The sequence below is a fragment of the Nerophis ophidion genome, linkage group LG18 (genome assembly GCF_033978795.1).
Source record: "Nerophis ophidion isolate RoL-2023_Sa linkage group LG18, RoL_Noph_v1.0, whole genome shotgun sequence".
In the NCBI taxonomy this organism is placed as follows: domain Eukaryota; kingdom Metazoa; phylum Chordata; class Actinopteri; order Syngnathiformes; family Syngnathidae; genus Nerophis; species Nerophis ophidion.
In genome coordinates, this window is record NC_084628.1 from 29772691 (window position 1) to 29791721 (window position 19031).

The 19031-nt window shown below is 43.2% G+C and overlaps 1 protein-coding gene across 1 annotated transcript in view; it reads left to right on the top strand.

The window, feature by feature from the left end:
* Window positions 1–19031, top strand: part of LOC133537433 (rho GTPase-activating protein 42-like) — a 195990-nt gene that overhangs the window by 94792 nt on the left and 82167 nt on the right. The window contains exon 5 of the mRNA XM_061878439.1: window positions 8762–8863. Within this exon, the coding sequence (XP_061734423.1) occupies window positions 8762–8863 (102 nt within the window). The remainder of the gene's footprint in view (window positions 1–8761; window positions 8864–19031) is intronic.

Sequence of the window (19031 nt, forward strand, 5' to 3'; positions counted from 1 at the left end):
GGTGCATTCACAGGTTTGTAAGTTACCCATGCCTTGGGCACTAATACACCCCCATACCAACACAGATGATGGCTTTTGAACTTTGCGCCTATAACAATCCGGATGCTTATTTTCCTCTTTGTTCCGGCGGACACCACGTCCACAGTTTCCAAATATAATTTGAAATGTGGATTCGTCAGACCACAGAACACTTTTCCACTTTGCATCAGTCTATCTTAGATGAGCTCAGGCCAGCGAAGCCGGCGGCGTTCTTGGATGTTGTTGATAAATGGCATGGGCTTTGCAAAGTAGATTTTTAACTTGCACTTACAGATGTAGCGACCAACTGTAGTTACTGACAGTGGTTTTATAAAGTGTTCCTGAGCCCATGTGGTGATATCCTTTACACGCTGAGGTCGGTTTTTGACGCAGTACCGCCTGAGGAATCAAAGGTTCGTAATATCATCACTTACGTGCAGTAATTTTTTTTCCAGATTCTCTGAACCTTTTGATGAATTTACAGACCGTAGATGGTAAAATCCCTAAATTCCTTGCAATAGCTCGTTGAGAAATGTTGTTCTAAAACTGTTCGACAATTTGCTTACAAATTGGTGACCCTCGCCCCATCCTTGTTTGTGAATTACTTAACATTTCATGGAAGTTGCTTTTATACCCAATCATGCCACCCACCTGTTCCTAATTAGCCTGCACACCTGTGGGATGTTCCAAATTAGTGTTTGATGAGCATTCCTCAACTTTATCAGTGTTTATTGACACATTTCCCAACTTCTTTGTCACGTGTTGCTGGCATCAAATTCTAAAGTTAATGATTATTTGCAAAAAAAAAAATGTTTATCAGTTTTAACATCAAATATGTTGTCTTTGTAGCATTTTCAACTGAATATGGGTTGAAAAGGATTTGCAAATCATTGTATTCTGTTTATATTTACATCTAACACAATTTCCCAACTCATATGGAAATGGGGTTTGTATATTTTTATACAGTCATGGTCAAAAGTTTACATACGCTTGTAAAGAACATAATGTCATGGCTGTCTTGAGTTTCCAATCAATATATATGTTTTTTTAATCTTATCTAATAATATGTATTTCATATTCAATCATATTTATGTCATATTTATGTAGCGTGCATTACCTATATTGACAAAGATCAATAGTGTGCCAGTCATGACAGGAATGACTTATTGATTTTTTCTTGTTTTGATGCAGCCGTGGTGGGATTGTTTCCTTGTGAGTTTCAAATCAGTGGGGCGGAACGTTCTTGCAGTGGCTGCTCCATGTGACTGGGTGCACTTGTCATGTGACTGGTGAACTCCAGGACCTTGGCAATGAAAACAAACACGTTTCCTTTCTTTAAAGTGCTTTTGGCCGACAGGTCACTGAAACACAAAAGTCTCCAATTTGGATCACTTTTCTTTCCGGGTATGTTACGTTCCACATAGTGGTGGTTTGTTTTTGTGTTTCTTCTTCTTTTGTTTGTACAGGTCACGCTCAATCACGACCTCTGCTGCCAATCAACCGGTCCCTGTTCCCAGCTGCTCCTCATTTCACCTGTTGATTAACCAGCCAATCCCGGTCCACCATTTATCTTTTTGTGCTGCTCAAAACCACCTGTTCACTACTGGACGAGGTGGATTCTTTCTCTGACATTCTGTGGAGCTTTGGTAGACACTACTTTGTCTTTGATGCTACTTTGATTTTGGAAGTCTTTTGATACTGATTGATTGATACTTTTATTAATAGATTGCACAGTACAGTACATATTCCGTACAATTGACCACTAAATGGTAACACCCGAATAAGTTTTTCAACTTGTTTAAGTCGGGGTCCACGTTAATCAATTCATGGTCGCAGACGATGACGTCACACGTGTGGGGGCTCCTCACATATTCACATTGTTTTTAATGGGAGCCTCCAACAAAAAGTGCTATTCGGACCGAGAAAACGACAATTTCCCCATTAATTTGAGCGTGGATGAAAGATTCGTGTTTGAGGATATTGATAGCGACGGACTAGAATTTTTTTTTTTTTTTAAATAAGTAAAAAAAAAAAAAATCCTGCGATTGCATTGGGACGGATTCCGATGTTTTTAGAGACATTTACAAGGATAATTCTGGGAAATCCCTTATCTTTCTATTGTGTTGGTAGTGTTTTATTGAGTTAAATAGTACCTGATAGTCAGATGTGTACATCCACGGGTGTCTTGACGCCAATGTCTCAGGGGACTCGACGGCAGCTAAATGGACGGCACAAGCTCAGCTTTTCTCCGGTAAAAAGCGACTTTTTACCACCATTTTCTCACTGAAACCTGCTGGTTGACATTCCGTCGTGATTCATGGTGACTTGACCGCGCTCTGATCCATAGTAAAGTTTCACCTTTGGGAATTTTAAACAAGGAATCACCGTGTGTTTGTTTGGCTAAAGGCTAAAGCTTCCCAACTCCATCTTTCTACTGTGACTTCTCCAATATTAATTGAACAAATTTCAAAAGATTCAGCAACACATATCTCCATAATACTGTGTAATTATGCCGTTAAAGCAGACGACTTTTAGCTGTGTGTGTGTGCAGCGCTCATATTTCCTTAAAACCCGTGACGTCTTGCGTACACGTCATCATTACACGACGTTTTCAAGACGCAACTCCCGGGAAATTTAAAATTGTAATTTAGTAAACTAAAAAGGCCGTATTGGCATGTGTTGCAATGTTAATATTTCATCATTGATATATAAACTATCAGACTGCGTGGTGGGTAGTAGTGGGTTTCAGTAGGCCTTTAAGCTCTTTGCTAAAATTGTGCCACCTGTTTTTTTGTCTTCCTTTTTGTTTTACCTTTCAACTTTTGTAAGTATCAGCACTTTTGTAAGTATCTGCTAGTGATGGGTTGATGAGGCGTCATGTATCGTTTCGACACATTGCAAAACTGTATTGATACTGTGTCAATACTTTGTCACTAGATACTGATATCTGCTGGACATTAAAAGACTCAACTGACACTGATTTTATGACCCAGTATATACATTAAAATAAACCAAGTGGTTGTATTTCATTTCGGTATATTTCATATTTTCATTTAAATAAAAATATTTTTTTAGATACAGTCAATAAATAATGTGAACAAGATTGATTGATTTATTGATTGAAACTTTTATTAGTAGATTGGACAGTTCAGTACATATTCTGTACAATTGACCACTAAATGGTATGCACATGTGTCATAACATGGAAATCTTTGAGGGCGTGTTGTGAATGAGGATACTTGTGGACTGGGAATTTTGTATTTTTAATTTTTTAATTTTTTTACATGCGCTCTGAATACGCACTGTTGATTGATTGGTTGAAACTTTTATTAGTAGATTGCACAGTTCAGTACATATTCCCTACAATTGACCACTAAATGGTAACACCCCAATAAGTTTTACAACTTGTTTAAATCGGGGTCCACGTTAATCAATTCATGGTAAAAAGGTAATGGGTTCCAGCTGGATTTGAACAAGTGCCCCGAGGAACTCAGCATGGACAACTTCAGTCCTCCACTCTAACAACTGAGCTATCGAAGAGATTGGTTGTTGATTCCTTATAAACACAGATTGGCGCGCAGACGTCAGTGCGACACAGTTCGCGTATCGGTCACGTGGCCGAAACAGTTCATGATCGGTCACGTAACTTTCGAAAAGCGGTATGCGCATCGACACAGGGTTTTGCTCTACAAGCTCGACACATGCGGCGATGCATCAGTGTTGCCGGACCCATCACTAGTATCTGCAGCCTAGTCTTGGGAAAGGTTAGACAGTGTCATGGTCCACGTCTTGGATCATGGCATATTCTGGTTTTGATTCTGTTTGTCATCACATTCTGTCTTGTATTTGTCTTCCTCAGTTCTTTGTGGAAATTCCTGGTCTGTGTCTGTTGTCCTGGCAACGCACTTGTGTCTCCTGGCTTCTGTTTAATCATGCACACCTGCCTCCTGATTTATCTCCTTATTTAAGACCGCCTTTGTTGGACATTCATTCTTGGACTCTTGCTTGCTACACGCAACAGCTGACGCCGCTCTTCCAACATTGTGGTAAATCTATTTTTGTATACTTGTTAGCCTCTATGCTATTTTGTTTGTTTATGTCCCTAGCTTCCACGCTAGCGCCCTTTGTTCTTTCTAGCTCCCAAGTTAGTTCTGTTGGTTTTTGGTTAGTGCCTTTTGTGCAAGTGTTTTTGTTCTTAGTTTGTTTTTTTGATATAAAAAAATTCTTATTCCTACCTTTACGCTGGGTTCCATCTTCGCTGCACCCACGAGAGAACAACTCGTCACCACAATGCCCCCGAGACGTCACAGAAGAGTCCAAGCAAGTAAACGTTCTCTCGCAGCCAACATAGAGGCATTTAAAGAGTTTTCGGGGCAGATAGTAGCCCAAGCAATGGATGCGGGGACTTTTCGCCACACGCCCGACGCCTCTCAACTCGATGTGGTCCCGCCTCACCCGGCTCGCATGCGTTAGCAAGGGCGGTTGCCAAGAGGAAAGGCTTCGCCTAGCGACAGAGACGCGCTAACCCCGCCATCACTATCTCATGGACACAGCCAGTTCCAACCCGTCCAGGACTCATCCTACACATATGGTAATAATTTTTTTTGTCCCTCCTTTCACTCCTCCGGCGTGCGTGTCAGTAACGGGTACTACAGCCGTGACGTCACTCCTCCAACGTCTCATGAGGAAAGTGGAGATGAGGATTTTTTTTTTAAATCATGCACTCCCTCGGTCGTCCACAGGGGATTTAAATGAAGCCATCGCGCTTCTTGAGGACATTTGTTTTGAGTCCCAATATAAATCTTTATTTTCTGGAACCCCACCACCTGTGACTTAGCCCCCTTCCCCAGTGACTGTTCCTTCCTCCCTGTCTACCTCTTTCTGTTCCTCCCCCCACCCACCCCTAGAGGTAGTTTTAGACCGCAGAGAGAGCGTCTGGCATCGACTTTTGGAAGGGGGTCTCATGCTGGTAGCTGTGCTACAGAGGTAGCACAGCGGCGTTCAGCCAAGCCTCTTCCTCCACAAGGACCTCCTCCACCGGTCTTTCGTCCCGCCAGACCGCAACCTCCTGTACGTCCTCCTCAACCGGTATTCCGGTTAGCTCCTTCTAGGCCACCTCCACCGGCACCACGGCTAGCTATAGTTAGCCTTGGCCCTAGTCCTAGCCCCAGTCCTAGCCCTAGTCCTAGCCCCAGTCTTAGCCCAAGTCACAGTCACAGTTCTAGCCATAGTTCGAGTCCTGGTCCCTGTCTTTGTCCTTGTCATAGTTCGAGTCCTGGTCCCTGTCTTTGTCCTTGTCATAGTCATAGTCCCAGTCCCAGTCATAGTCTTAGTCCGAGTCTGTGTCATAGTCCTAGTCCAGGTCTGGATCCCACTTCAGCACCTGACTTTTTGCTGGATTCCACTCCAGCACCGGACTCTGTGTTGGATCCCATTCCAGCACCAGACACTGTGCTGGATCCCACTTCAGCACCTGACTTTTTGCTGGATTCCACTCCAGCACCGGACTCTGTGTTGGATCCCATTCCAGCACCAGACACTGTGCTGGATCCCACTCTAGCACCGGACTCAGTGCTGGATTACACTCCAGTACCTACTCCTCGGCTGGCGTCAGCACCAGTGCCTGCACTGCGGCTGATACCAATGCCAGCACCGCGGCTGATACCAGTGCCAGCACCGCGGCGGATACCGGTGCTAGCACCGCGGCTGATACCAGTGCCTGTCTCCACGATGACGCCGCCTGTCTCCACGACGACGTCACCTGCTTCGGCTGCAGCAACCGCACTGTCTTCGCCTGCTGCACTCGGGCCTGCTGCACTCGGGCCTGCTTTGGCTGCAGTCCCCGCACCCTCATCTGCAGCTTCCAAGCTCGCCATGATGACGGCGCTGAAGCGCCCTCCTCCACGTTGGCCACGGGTGTGGCCTTGTCCTGGTCGTCCTCCTCGCCGGGCGCTTCCTCCTCCACGTCAGCCACGGGTGTGGGCTCTACTAGGTAGCCCTCCTCGTCGGGCACTTCCTCCTCCACGTAGGCCACGGGTGTGGCCTTGTCCTGGTCGTCCTCCTCGCCGGGCGCTTCCTCCTCCACGTCGGCCATGGGTGTGGCCTCTACGAGGTCGCACGCCTCGTCGGGCGCTTCCTCCTCCACATCGGCCACGGATGTGGCCGTGCCCAGGTCGTCCTCCTCGCCGGGCGCCTCCCCCTGCAAGTCGGCCACGGGTGTGGCCTCTACGAGGTCGCCCCCCCAAGACTTTTTCGGCAGCGGCGTTCCTCGGTGGATTCGGGGACACGCGACCTGGCGACCCTCCACCGTGTCCCCCCTCCGCCCTCCCTTCATGTTTGGACTTTTTTGTGTGGGGGGGTTCATGTTAAACTTTATGGCCATCTGGTATTTGTCCCTAGAGGGGGGGGCTTATGTCATGATCCACGTCTTGGATCATGGCATATTCTGGTTTTGGTTCTGTTTATCACATTCGGTCTTGTATTTGTCTTCCTCAGTTCTTTGTGGTACTTCCTGGTTTGTGTCTTTTGTCCTAGCAACGCACTTGTGTCACCTGCCTTCCGTTTAATCACGCACACCTGCTTCCTGAGTTATCTCCTTATTTAAGACCGCCTTTGTTGGACATTCATTCTTGGACTCTTGCTTGCTACACCGAACAGCTGACGCCGCTCTTCCAACATTGTGGTAAATCTATTTTTGTTTACTTGTTAGCCTCTATGCTATTTTGTTTGTTTATGTCCCTAGCTTCCACCCTAGCACCCTTTGTTCTTTCTAGCTCACAAGCTAGTTCTGTTGGTTTTTGGTTAGTGCCTTTGTGCAAGTGTTTTTGTTCTTAGTTTGTTTTTTAGATATAAATAAATTCTTATTCCTACCTTTACGATGTGTTCCATCTTCGCTGCACCCACGAGAGAACAACTCGTCACCACAATGCCACCGAAGCGTCACAGTCAGAGGCCTCTATACACTACACACGTAGGATTTGTTTGTGTATAGAGACACCAGGCTTAGTGGTGGCTGTCACTCTTGTATGTTTTGGACCCCCTCTTTGGCTAGAGTAGGTAGGTAGGTTTTTGGTTTATGCTATATAAAGGCCTACTGAAACCCACTACTACCCACCATGCAGTCTGATAGTTTATATATCAATGATGAAATATTAACATTGCAACACATGCAATACTGTCTTTTTAGTTTACTAAATTACAGTTTTAAATCTCCCGGGAGTTTCGTCTTGAAAACGTCGTGTAATGACAACGTGTACCCAAGACGTTACGGGTTTTTTGGAAGTATGAGCGCTGCGCACACACACAGCTAAAAGTCGTCTGCTAACGGCATAATTACACAGTATTTTGGACATCTGTGTTGCTGAATCTTTTGCAATTTGTTCAATTAATATTGGAGAAGTCACAGTAGAAAGATGGAGTTGGGAAGCTTTAGCCTTTAGCCACACAAACACACGGTGATTCCTTGTTTAAAATTCCCGGAGGTGAAACTATATTATGGATAAGAGCGCGGTCAAGCAAACATGAATCACAACGTAATGTCAACCAGCAGGTTTCAGTGAGAAAATTGTGGTAAAAAGTCGCTTCTTACCGGAGAAAAGCTGAGCTTGTGCCGTCCATAGCTGCCGTCGACTCCCCTGAGACACTGCACGTCAAGACACCCGTGGAGACACCCCTTCCGACTATCAGTTACTGTTAAACTCACTAAAACACTAGCAACACAATAGAAAGATAAGGGATTTCCCAGAATTATCCTACTAAATGTGTTTAAAAACATTGGAATCCGTCCCAATGCAAACGTGTTTTTTTTTTTTTTACTTTTCTTTTTTTCTAGTCCGTCGCTATCAATATCCTCAAAAACAAATCTTTCATCCTCGCTCAAATTAATGGGGAAATTGTTGTTTTCTCGGTCCGAAAAGCACTTTGTGTTGGAGGCTCCCATTAAAAACAATGTGAATATGTGAGGAGCCATCAAACATGTGACGTCATCGTCTGCGACTTCCGGTAGAGGCAGGGCTTTTCTTCTTAACACCGAAAGGTGCAAACTTTGTCGTGGATGTTCTCTACTAAATCCTTTCAGCAAAAATATGGCAATATCGCGAAATGATCAAGTATGACACATAGAATGGACCTGCTATCCCTGTTTGAATAAGAAAATCTCATTTCAGTAGGCCTTTAAATAGCTTTAGTACGTCAGCTTACCTTTCTTTTCTACAGGTGTATTTTGGTATGTTTTGTTCATTTCTTTGACAGCACAAGTATTCCCAAGCTAAGCTAGTGTTGTGTCATGTTGTAACCTCCCCACCCCCATGGTTACTTTTCAATAACACTAGTGATTGTTTGAAATTCAACTCATTTGATTTATACACGTTTATGTTGCGTTCCCCTACAATCCCTAGACTCTGAGCCATCTGGGAACGTGACATGGTATTAAAAGTGCTTTTCAACGAGCTCTGAAATGAAAACCCATTTCCTGTCCCTCCTTCTAGGACCTTCTGGGACGTCAGGGATCCTCATAGCCACATGACTCATGGCAGACATTTGATGTTTATACTAAACCTCGCACTAGCAATGTTATTAACCTTCATAATTGTTTATTACTGAATGTTCTTAAGATATAAACATTAATAAAATGTTTACTACTAATTTTTTTTTATGATATAAACATTATTAAAACTTTCTAACCGCATGTTCTTGACAAGTGTCTGCTACATCTCACGTTTAAAACTGATTTTCTCCTTCTCAGGAAGTCAAGAAGAAATTTAAAAAGGAGAGTGAGAAATATTATTCTTCACTTGAGAGACATCTCAGCCTGTCTTGTAAGAAGAAGGAAGCTTATCTGCAGGAGGTAAGAAACATGATTTGTCCCCTTCAAAGGTGACATGAGAAGGATGCCTCTTATAAGTGTCATGTGAAGGGTGCATCTTTTATAGGTGACATATGAAGGGTGCATCTTATATGTGACATGTGAAGGGTGCATCTTATATGTGACATGTGAAGGATCCATCTTATATGTGACATATGAAGGGTGCATCTAATAGGTGACATGTGAAGGGTGCATCTTATAGGTGTCATGTGAAGGGTGCATCTAATAGGTGACATGTGAAGGGTGCATCTAATATGTGACATGTGAAGGGTGCATCTTATAGGTGACATGTGAAGGGTGCATCTTATATGTGACATATGAAGGGTGCATCTTATAGGTGTCATGTGAAGAGTGCATCTAATAGGTGACATGTGAAGGGTGCATCTTAAAGGTGACATGTGAAGGGTGCATCTTATAGGTGACATGTGAAGGATCCATCTTATAGTGTCATGTGAAGGGTGCAACTTATAGGTGACATGTGAAGGATCCATCTAATAAGTGACATGTGAAAGGTGCATCTTATATGTGACATGTGAAGGGTGCATCTAATAGGTGACATATGAAGGGTGCTTCTTTTATGTGACATGTGAGTGGTGCATCTTATTGGTGACATGTGTAGAGTGCATTTTATATGTGACATGTGAAGGGTGCATCTAATAGGTGACACATGAAGGGTGCATCTTATATGTGACATATGAAGGGTGCATCTTATATGTGACATGTGAAGGGTGCATCTTATAGGTGTCATGTGAAGGGTGCTTCTTTTATGTGACATGTGAAGGGTGCATCTAATAGGTGACATGTGAAGGGTGCATCTAATAGGTGACATGTGAAGGGTGCATCTTATATGTGTCATGTGAAGGGTGGTTCTTTTATGTGACATGTGAAGGGTGCATCTAATAGGTGACATGTGAAGGGTGCTTCTTTTATGTGACATGTGAAGGGTGCATCTTTTAGGTGACATGTTAAGGGTGCATCTTAAAGGTGACATGTGAAGGGTGCATCTAATAGGTGATATGTGAAGGGTGCATCTTATAGGTGTCATGTGAAGGTTGCTTCTTTTAGGTGACATGTGAAGGTTGCTTCTTTTAGGTGACATGTGAAGGGTGCACCTAATAGGTGATATGTGAAGGGTGCACCTAGTAGGTGATATGTGAAGGGTGCACCTAATAGGTGATATGTGACGGGTGCATCTTATAGGTGACACATGAAGGGTGCATCTTATATGTGACATATGAAGGGTGCATCTTATAGGTGACATGTGAAGGGTGCTTCTTTTATGTGACATGTGAAGGGTGCATCTTATAGGTGACATGTGAAGGGTGCATCTTATAGGTGACATGTGAAGGGTGCATCTAATAGGTGACATGTGAAGGGTGCTTCTTTTATGTGACATGTGAAGGGTGCACCTAATAGGTGATATGTGAAGGGTGCATCTTATAGGTGTCATGTGAAGGGTGCATCTAATAGGTGACACATGAAGGGTGCATCTTATATGTGACATATGAAGGGTGCATCTTATAGGTGACATGTGAAGGGTGCATCTTAAAGGTGACATGTGAAGGGTGCATCTTATAGGTGACATGTGAAGGGTGCATCTAATAGGTGACACATGAAGGGTGCATCTTATAGGTGACATGTGAAGGATCCATCTTATAGGTGACATGTGAAGGGTGCATCTTATATGTGTCATGTGAAGGGTGCATCTTTTATGTGACATGTGAAGGGTGCTTCTTTTATGTGACATGTGAAGGGTGCATCTAATAGGTGACATGTGAAGGGTGCATCTTAAAGGTGACATGTGAAGGGTGCATCTTATAGGTGACATGTGAAAGATCCATCTTATAGATGACATGTGAAGGGTGCATCTTATATGTGACATATGAAGGGTGCTTCTTTTATGTGACATGTGAAGGGTGCATCTTATTGGTGACATGTGTAGAATGCATCTTATAGGTGACAAGTGAAGGGTGCATCTTATAGGTGTCATGTAAAGGATGCTTTTTTTATGTGATATGTGAAGGGTGCATCTTTTAGGTAACATGTGAAGGGTGCATCTAATAGGTGTCATGTGAAGGGTGCTTCTTTTATGTGACATGTGAAGGGTGCATCTAATAGGTGTCATGTGAAGGGTGCTTCTTTTAGGTGACATGTGAAAGGTGCATCTAATAGGTGACATGTGAAGGGTGCATCTTATAGGTGTCATGTGAAGGGTGCTTCTTTTATGTGACATGTGAAGGGTGCATCTAATAGGTGACATGTAAAGGGTGCTTCTTTTATGTGACATGTGAAGGGTGCATCTAATAGGTGTCATGTGAAGGGTGCATCTTTTATGTGACATGTGAAGGGTGCTTCTTTTATGTGACATGTAAAGGGTGCTTCTTTTATGTGACATGTGAAGGGGGCATCTAATAGGTGTCATGTGAAGGGTGCTTCTTTTATGTGACATGTGAAGGGTGCATCTAATAGGTGTCATGTGAAGGGTGCTTCTTTTATGTGACATGTGAAGGGTGCATCTAATAGGTGTCCTGTGAAGGGTGCTTCTTTTAGGTGACATGTGAAGGGTGCTTCTTTTATGTGACATGTGAAGGGTGCATCTAATAGGTGTCATGTGAAGGGTGCTTCTTTTAGGTGACATGTGAAAGGTGCTTCTTTTATGTGACATGGGAAGGGTGCATCTAATAGGTGTCATGTGAAGGGTGCTTCTTTTATGTGACATGTGAAGGGTGCATCTAATAGGTGTCATGTGAAGGGTGCATCTAATAGGTGACATGTGAAGGGTGCATCTAATAGGTGACATGTGAAGGGTGCATCTAAATGGTGACATGTGAAGGGTGCATCTAATAGGTGACATGTGAAGGGTGCATCTTATAGGTGTCATGTGAAGGGTGCTTCTTTTATGTGACATGTGAAGGTTGCTTCTTTTAGGTGACATGTGAAGGGTGCACCTAATAGGTGATATGTGAAGGGTGCACCTAGTAGGTGATATGTGAAGGGTGCACCTAATAGGTGATATGTGACGGGTGCATCTTATAGGTGACACATGAAGGGTGCATCTTATATGTGACATATGAAGGGTGCATCTTATAGGTGACATGTGAAGGGTGCTTCTTTTATGTGACATGTGAAGGGTGCATCTTATAGGTGACATGTGAAGGGTGCATCTTATAGGTGTCATGTGAAGGTTGCTTCTTTTAGGTGACATGTGAAGGTTGCTTCTTTTAGGTGACATGTGAAGGGTGCACCTAATAGGTGATATGTGAAGGGTGCACCTAGTAGGTGATATGTGAAGGGTGCACCTAATAGGTGATATGTGACGGGTGCATCTTATAGGTGACACATGAAGGGTGCATCTTATATGTGACATATGAAGGGTGCATCTTATAGGTGACATGTGAAGGGTGCATCTTATAGGTGACATGTGAAGGGTGCATCTAATAGGTGACATGTGAAGGGTGCTTCTTTTATGTGACATGTGAAGGGTGCACCTAATAGGTGATATGTGAAGGGTGCATCTTATAGGTGTCATGTGAAGGGTGCATCTAATAGGTGACACATGAAGGGTGCATCTTATATGTGACATATGAAGGGTGCATCTTATAGGTGACATGTGAAGGGTGCATCTTAAAGGTGACATGTGAAGGGTGCATCTTATAGGTGACATGTGAAGGGTGCATCTAATAGGTGACACATGAAGGGTGCATCTTATATGTGACATATGAAGGGTGCATCTTATAGGTGACATGTGAAGGATCCATCTTATAGGTGACATGTGAAGGGTGCATCTTATATGTGTCATGTGAAGGGTGCATCTTTTATGTGACATGTGAAGGGTGCTTCTTTTATGTGACATGTGAAGGGTGCATCTAATAGGTGACATGTGAAGGGTGCATCTTAAAGGTGACATGTGGAGGGTGCATCTTATAGGTGACATGTGAAGGATCCATCTTATAGATGACATGTGAAGGGTGCATCTTATATGTGACATATGAAGGGTGCTTCTTTTATGTGACATGTGAAGGGTGCATCTAATAGGTGACATGTGAAGGGTGCATCTAATAGGTGACATGTGAAGGGTGCATCTTATATGTGTCATGTGAAGGGTGGTTCTTTTATGTGACATGTGAAGGGTGCATCTAATAGGTGACATGTGAAGGGTGCTTCTTTTATGTGACATGTGAAGGGTGCATCTTTTAGGTGACATGTGAAGGGTGCATCTTAAAGGTGACATGTGAAGGGTGCATCTAATAGGTGATATGTGAAGGGTGCATCTTATAGGTGTCATGTGAAGGTTGCTTCTTTTAGGTGACATGTGAAGGTTGCTTCTTTTAGGTGACATGTGAAAGGTGCACCTAATAGGTGATATGTGAAGGGTGCACCTAGTAGGTGATATGTGAAGGGTGCACCTAATAGGTGATATGTGACGGGTGCATCTTATAGGTGACACATGAAGGGTGCATCTTATATGTGACATATGAAGGGTGCATCTTATAGGTGACATGTGAAGGGTGCTTCTTTTATGTGACATGTGAAGGGTGCATCTTATAGGTGACATGTGAAGGGTGCATCTTATAGGTGACATGTGAAGGGTGCATCTAATAGGTGACATGTGAAGGGTGCTTCTTTTATGTGACATGTGAAGGGTGCACCTAATAGGTGATATGTGAAGGGTGCATCTTATAGGTGTCATGTGAAGGGTGCATCTAATAGGTGACACATGAAGGGTGCATCTTATATGTGACATATGAAGGGTGCATCTTATAGGTGACATGTGAAGGGTGCATCTTAAAGGTGACATGTGAAGGGTGCATCTTATAGGTGACATGTGAAGGGTGCATCTAATAGGTGACACATGAAGGGTGCATCTTATATGTGACATATGAAGGGTGCATCTTATAGGTGACATGTGAAGGATTCATCTTATAGGTGACATGTGAAGGGTGCATCTTATATGTGTCATGTGAAGGGTGCATCTTTTATGTGACTTGTGAAGGGTGCTTCTTTTATGTGACATGTGAAGGGTGCATCTAATAGGTGACATGTGAAGGGTGCATCTTAAAGGTGACATGTGAAGGGTGCATCTTATAGGTGACATGTGAAGGATCCATCTTATAGATGACATGTGAAGGGTGCATCTTATATGTGACATATGAAGGGTGCTTCTTTTATGTGACATGTGAAGGGTGCATCTTATTGGTGACATGTGTAGAATGCATCTTATAGGTGACAAGTGAAGGGTGCATCTTATAGGTGTCATGTAAAGGATGCTTTTTTTATGTGATATGTGAAGGGTGCATCTTTTAGGTAACATGTGAAGGGTGCATCTAATAGGTGTCATGTGAAGGGTGCTTCTTTTATGTGACATGTGAAGGGTGCATCTAAAAGGTGTCATGTGAAGGGTGCTTCTTTTAGGTGACATGTGAAAGGTGCATCTAATAGGTGACATGTGAAGGGTGCATCTTATAGGTGTCATGTGAAGGGTGCTTCTTTTATGTGACATGTGAAGGGTGCATCTAATAGGTGACATGTAAAGGGTGTTTCTTTTATGTGACATGTGAAGGGTGCATCTAATAGGTGTCATGTGAAGGGTGCATCTTTTATGTGACATGTGAAGGGTGCTTCTTTTATGTGACATGTAAAGGGTGCTTCTTTTATGTGACATGTGAAGGGGGCATCTAATAGGTGTCATGTGAAGGGTGCTTCTTTTATGTGACATGTGAAGGGTGCATCTAATAGGTGTCATGTGAAGGGTGCTTCTTTTATGTGACATGTGAAGGGTGCATCTAATAGGTGTCCTGTGAAGGGTGCTTCTTTTAGGTGACATGTGAAGGGTGCATCTAATAGGTGTCCTGTGAAGGGTGCTTCTTTTAGGTGACATGTGAAAGGTGCTTCTTTTATGTGACATGTGAAGGGTGCATCTAATAGGTGTCATGTTAAGGGTGTTTCTTTTATGTGACATGTGAAGGGTGCATCTAATAGGTGTCATGTGAAGGGTGCTTCTTTTAGGTGACATGTGAAGGGTGCATCTAATAGGTGAGATGTGAAGGGTGCATCTAATAGGTGACATGTGAAGGGTGCATCTAATAGGTGACATGTGAAGGGTGCATCTTATAGGTGTCATGTGAAGGGTGCTTCTTTTATGTGACATGTGAAGGTTGCTTCTTTTAGGTGACATGTGAAGGGTGCACCTAATAGGTGATATGTGAAGGGTGCACCTAGTAGGTGATATGTGAAGGGTGCACCTAATAGGTGATATGTGACGGGTGCATCTTATAGGTGACACATGAAGGGTGCATCTTATATGTGACATATGAAGGGTGCATCTTATAGGTGACATGTGAAGGGTGCTTCTTTTATGTGACATGTGAAGGGTGCATCTTATAGGTGACATGTGAAGGGTGCATCTTATAGGTGTCATGTGAAGGTTGCTTCTTTTAGGTGACATGTGAAGGTTGCTTCTTTTAGGTGACATGTGAAGGGTGCACCTAATAGGTGATATGTGAAGGGTGCACCTAGTAGGTGATATGTGAAGGGTGCACCTAATAGGTGATATGTGACGGGTGCATCTTATAGGTGACACATGAAGGGTGCATCTTATATGTGACATATGAAGGGTGCATCTTATAGGTGACATGTGAAGGGTGCATCTTATAGGTGACATGTGAAGGGTGCATCTAATAGGTGACATGTGAAGGGTGCTTCTTTTATGTGACATGTGAAGGGTGCACCTAATAGGTGATATGTGAAGGGTGCATCTTATAGGTGTCATGTGAAGGGTGCATCTAATAGGTGACACATGAAGGGTGCATCTTATATGTGACATATGAAGGGTGCATCTTATAGGTGACATGTGAAGGGTGCATCTTAAAGGTGACATGTGAAGGGTGCATCTTATAGGTGACATGTGAAGGGTGCATCTAATAGGTGACACATGAAGGGTGCATCTTATATGTGACATATGAAGGGTGCATCTTATAGGTGACATGTGAAGGATCCATCTTATAGGTGACATGTGAAGGGTGCATCTTATATGTGTCATGTGAAGGGTGCATCTTTTATGTGACATGTGAAGGGTGCTTCTTTTATGTGACATGTGAAGGGTGCATCTAATAGGTGACATGTGAAGGGTGCATCTTAAAGGTGACATGTGAAGGGTGCATCTTATAGGTGACATGTGAAGGATCCATCTTATAGATGACATGTGAAGGGTGCATCTTATATGTGACATATGAAGGGTGCTTCTTTTATGTGACATGTGAAGGGTGCATCTTATTGGTGACATGTGTAGAATGCATCTTATAGGTGACAAGTGAAGGGTGCATCTTATAGGTGTCATGTAAAGGATGCTTTTTTTATGTGATATGTGAAGGGTGCATCTTTTAGGTAACATGTGAAGGGTGCATCTAATAGGTGTCATGTGAAGGGTGCTTCTTTTATGTGACATGTGAAGGGTGCATCTAATAGGTGTCATGTGAAGGGTGCTTCTTTTAGGTGACATGTGAAAGGTGCATCTAATAGGTGACATGTGAAGGGTGCATCTTATAGGTGTCATGTGAAGGGTGCTTCTTTTATGTGACATGTGAAGGGTGCATCTAATAGGTGACATGTAAAGGGTGCTTCTTTTATGTGACATGTGAAGGGTGCATCTAATAGGTGTCATGTGAAGGGTGCATCTTTTATGTGACATGTGAAGGGTGCTTCTTTTATGTGACATGTAAAGGGTGCTTCTTTTATGTGACATGTGAAGGGGGCATCTAATAGGTGTCATGTGAAGGGTGCTTCTTTTATGTGACATGTGAAGGGTGCATCTAATAGGTGTCATGTGAAGGGTGCTTCTTTTATGTGACATGTGAAGGGTGCATCTAATAGGTGTCCTGTGAAGGGTGCTTCGTTTAGGTGACATGTGAAGGGTGCTTCTTTTATGTGACATGTGAAGGGTGCATCTAATAGGTGTCCTGTGAAGGGTGCTTCTTTTAGGTGACATGTGAAAGGTGCTTCTTTTATGTGACATGTGAAGGGTGCATCTAATAGGTGTCATGTGAAGGGTGCTTCTTTTATGTGACATGTGAAGGGTGCATCTAATAGGTGTCATGTGAAGGGTGCTTCTTTTAGGTGACATGTGAAGGGTGCATCTAATAGGTGACATGTGAAGGGTGCATCTAATAGGTGACATGTGAAGGGTGCATCTAATAGGTGACATGTGAAGGGTGCATCTTATAGGTGTCATGTGAAGGGTGCTTCTTTTATGTGACATGTGAAGGGTGCATCTAATAGGTGACACGTGAAGGGTGCTTCTTTTATGTGACATGTGAAGGGTGCATCTTTTAGGTGACATGTGAAGGTTGCTTCTTTTATGTGACATGTGAAGGGTGCATCTAATAGGTGATATGTGAAGGGTGCATCTTATAGGTGTCATGTGAAAGTTGCTTCTTTTAGGTGACATGTGAAGGTTGCTTCTTTTAGGTGACATGTGAAGGGTGCCCCTAATAGGTGATATGTGAAGGGTGCACCTAATAGGTGATATGTGAAGGGTGCATCTTATAGGTGTCATGTGAAGGGTGCATCTAATAGGTGACACATGAAGGGTGCATCTTATATGTGACATATGAAGGGTGCATCTTATAGGTGACATGTGAAGGGTGCATCTTAAAGGTGACATGTGAAGGGTGCATCTAATAGGTGACATGTGAAGGGTGCTTCTTTTATGTGACATGTGAAGGGTGCATCTTATAGGTGACATGTGAAGGGTGCATCTAATGGGTGACATGTGAAGGGTGCTTCTTTTATGTGACATGTGAAGGGTGCATCTTTTAGGTGACGTGTGAAGGGTGCACCTAACAGGTGATATGTGAAGGGTGCATCTTATAGGTGTCATGTGAAGGGTGCATCTAATAGGTGACACATGAAGGGTGCATCTTATATGTGACATATGAAGGGTGCATCTTATAGGTGACATGTGAAGGGTGCATCTTAAAGGTGACATGTGAAGGGTGCATCTTATAGGTGACATGTGAAGGGTGCATCTAATAGGTGACACATGAAGGGTGCATCTTATATGTGACATGTGAAGGATCCATCTTATAGGTGACATGTGAAGGGTGCATCTTATATGTGTCATGTGAAGGGTGCATCTTTTATGTGACATGTGAAGGGTGCATCTAATAGGTGACATGTGAAGGGTGCATCTTAAAGGTGACATGTGAAGGGTGCATCTTATATGTGACATATGAAGGGTGCATCTTATAGGTGTCATGTGAAGAGTGCATCTAATAGGTGACATGTGAAGGGTGCATCTTAAAGGTGACATGTGAAGGGTGCATCTTATAGGTGACATGTGAAGGATCCATCTTATAGTGTCATGTGAAGGGTGCAACTTATAGGTGACATGTGAAGGATCCATCTAATAGGTGACATGTGAAAGGTGCATCTTATATGTGACATGTGAAGGGTGCATCTAATAGGTGACATATGAAGGGTGCTTCTTTTATGTGACATGTGAGTGGTGCATCTTATTGGTGACATGTGTAGAGTGCATTTTATATGTGACATGTGAAGGGTGCATCTAATAGGTGACACATGAAGGGTGCATCTTATATGTGACATATGAAGGGTGCATCTTATATGTGACATGTGAAGGGTGCATCTTATAGGTGTCATGTGAAGGGTGCTTCTTTTATGTGACATGTGAAGGGTGCATCTAATAGGTGACATGTGAAGGGTGCATCTAATAGGTGACATGTGAAGGGTGCATCTTATATGTGTCATGTGAAGGGTGGTTCTTTTATGTGACATGTGAAGGGTGCATCTAATAGGTGACATGTGAAGGGTGCTTCTTTTATGTGACATGTGAAGGGTGCATCTTTTAGGTGACATGTGAAGGGTGCATCTTAAAGGTGACATGTGAAGGGTGCATCTAATAGGTGATATGTGAAGGGTGCATCTTATAGGTGTCATGTGAAGGTTGCTTCTTTTAGGTGACATGTGAAGGTTGCTTCTTTTAGGTGACATGTGAAGGGTGCACCTAATAGGTGATATGTGAAGGGTGCACCTAGTAGGTGATATGTGAAGGGTGCACCTAATAGGTGATATGTGACGGGTGCATCTTATAGGTGACACATGAAGGGTGCATCTTATATGTGACATATGAAGG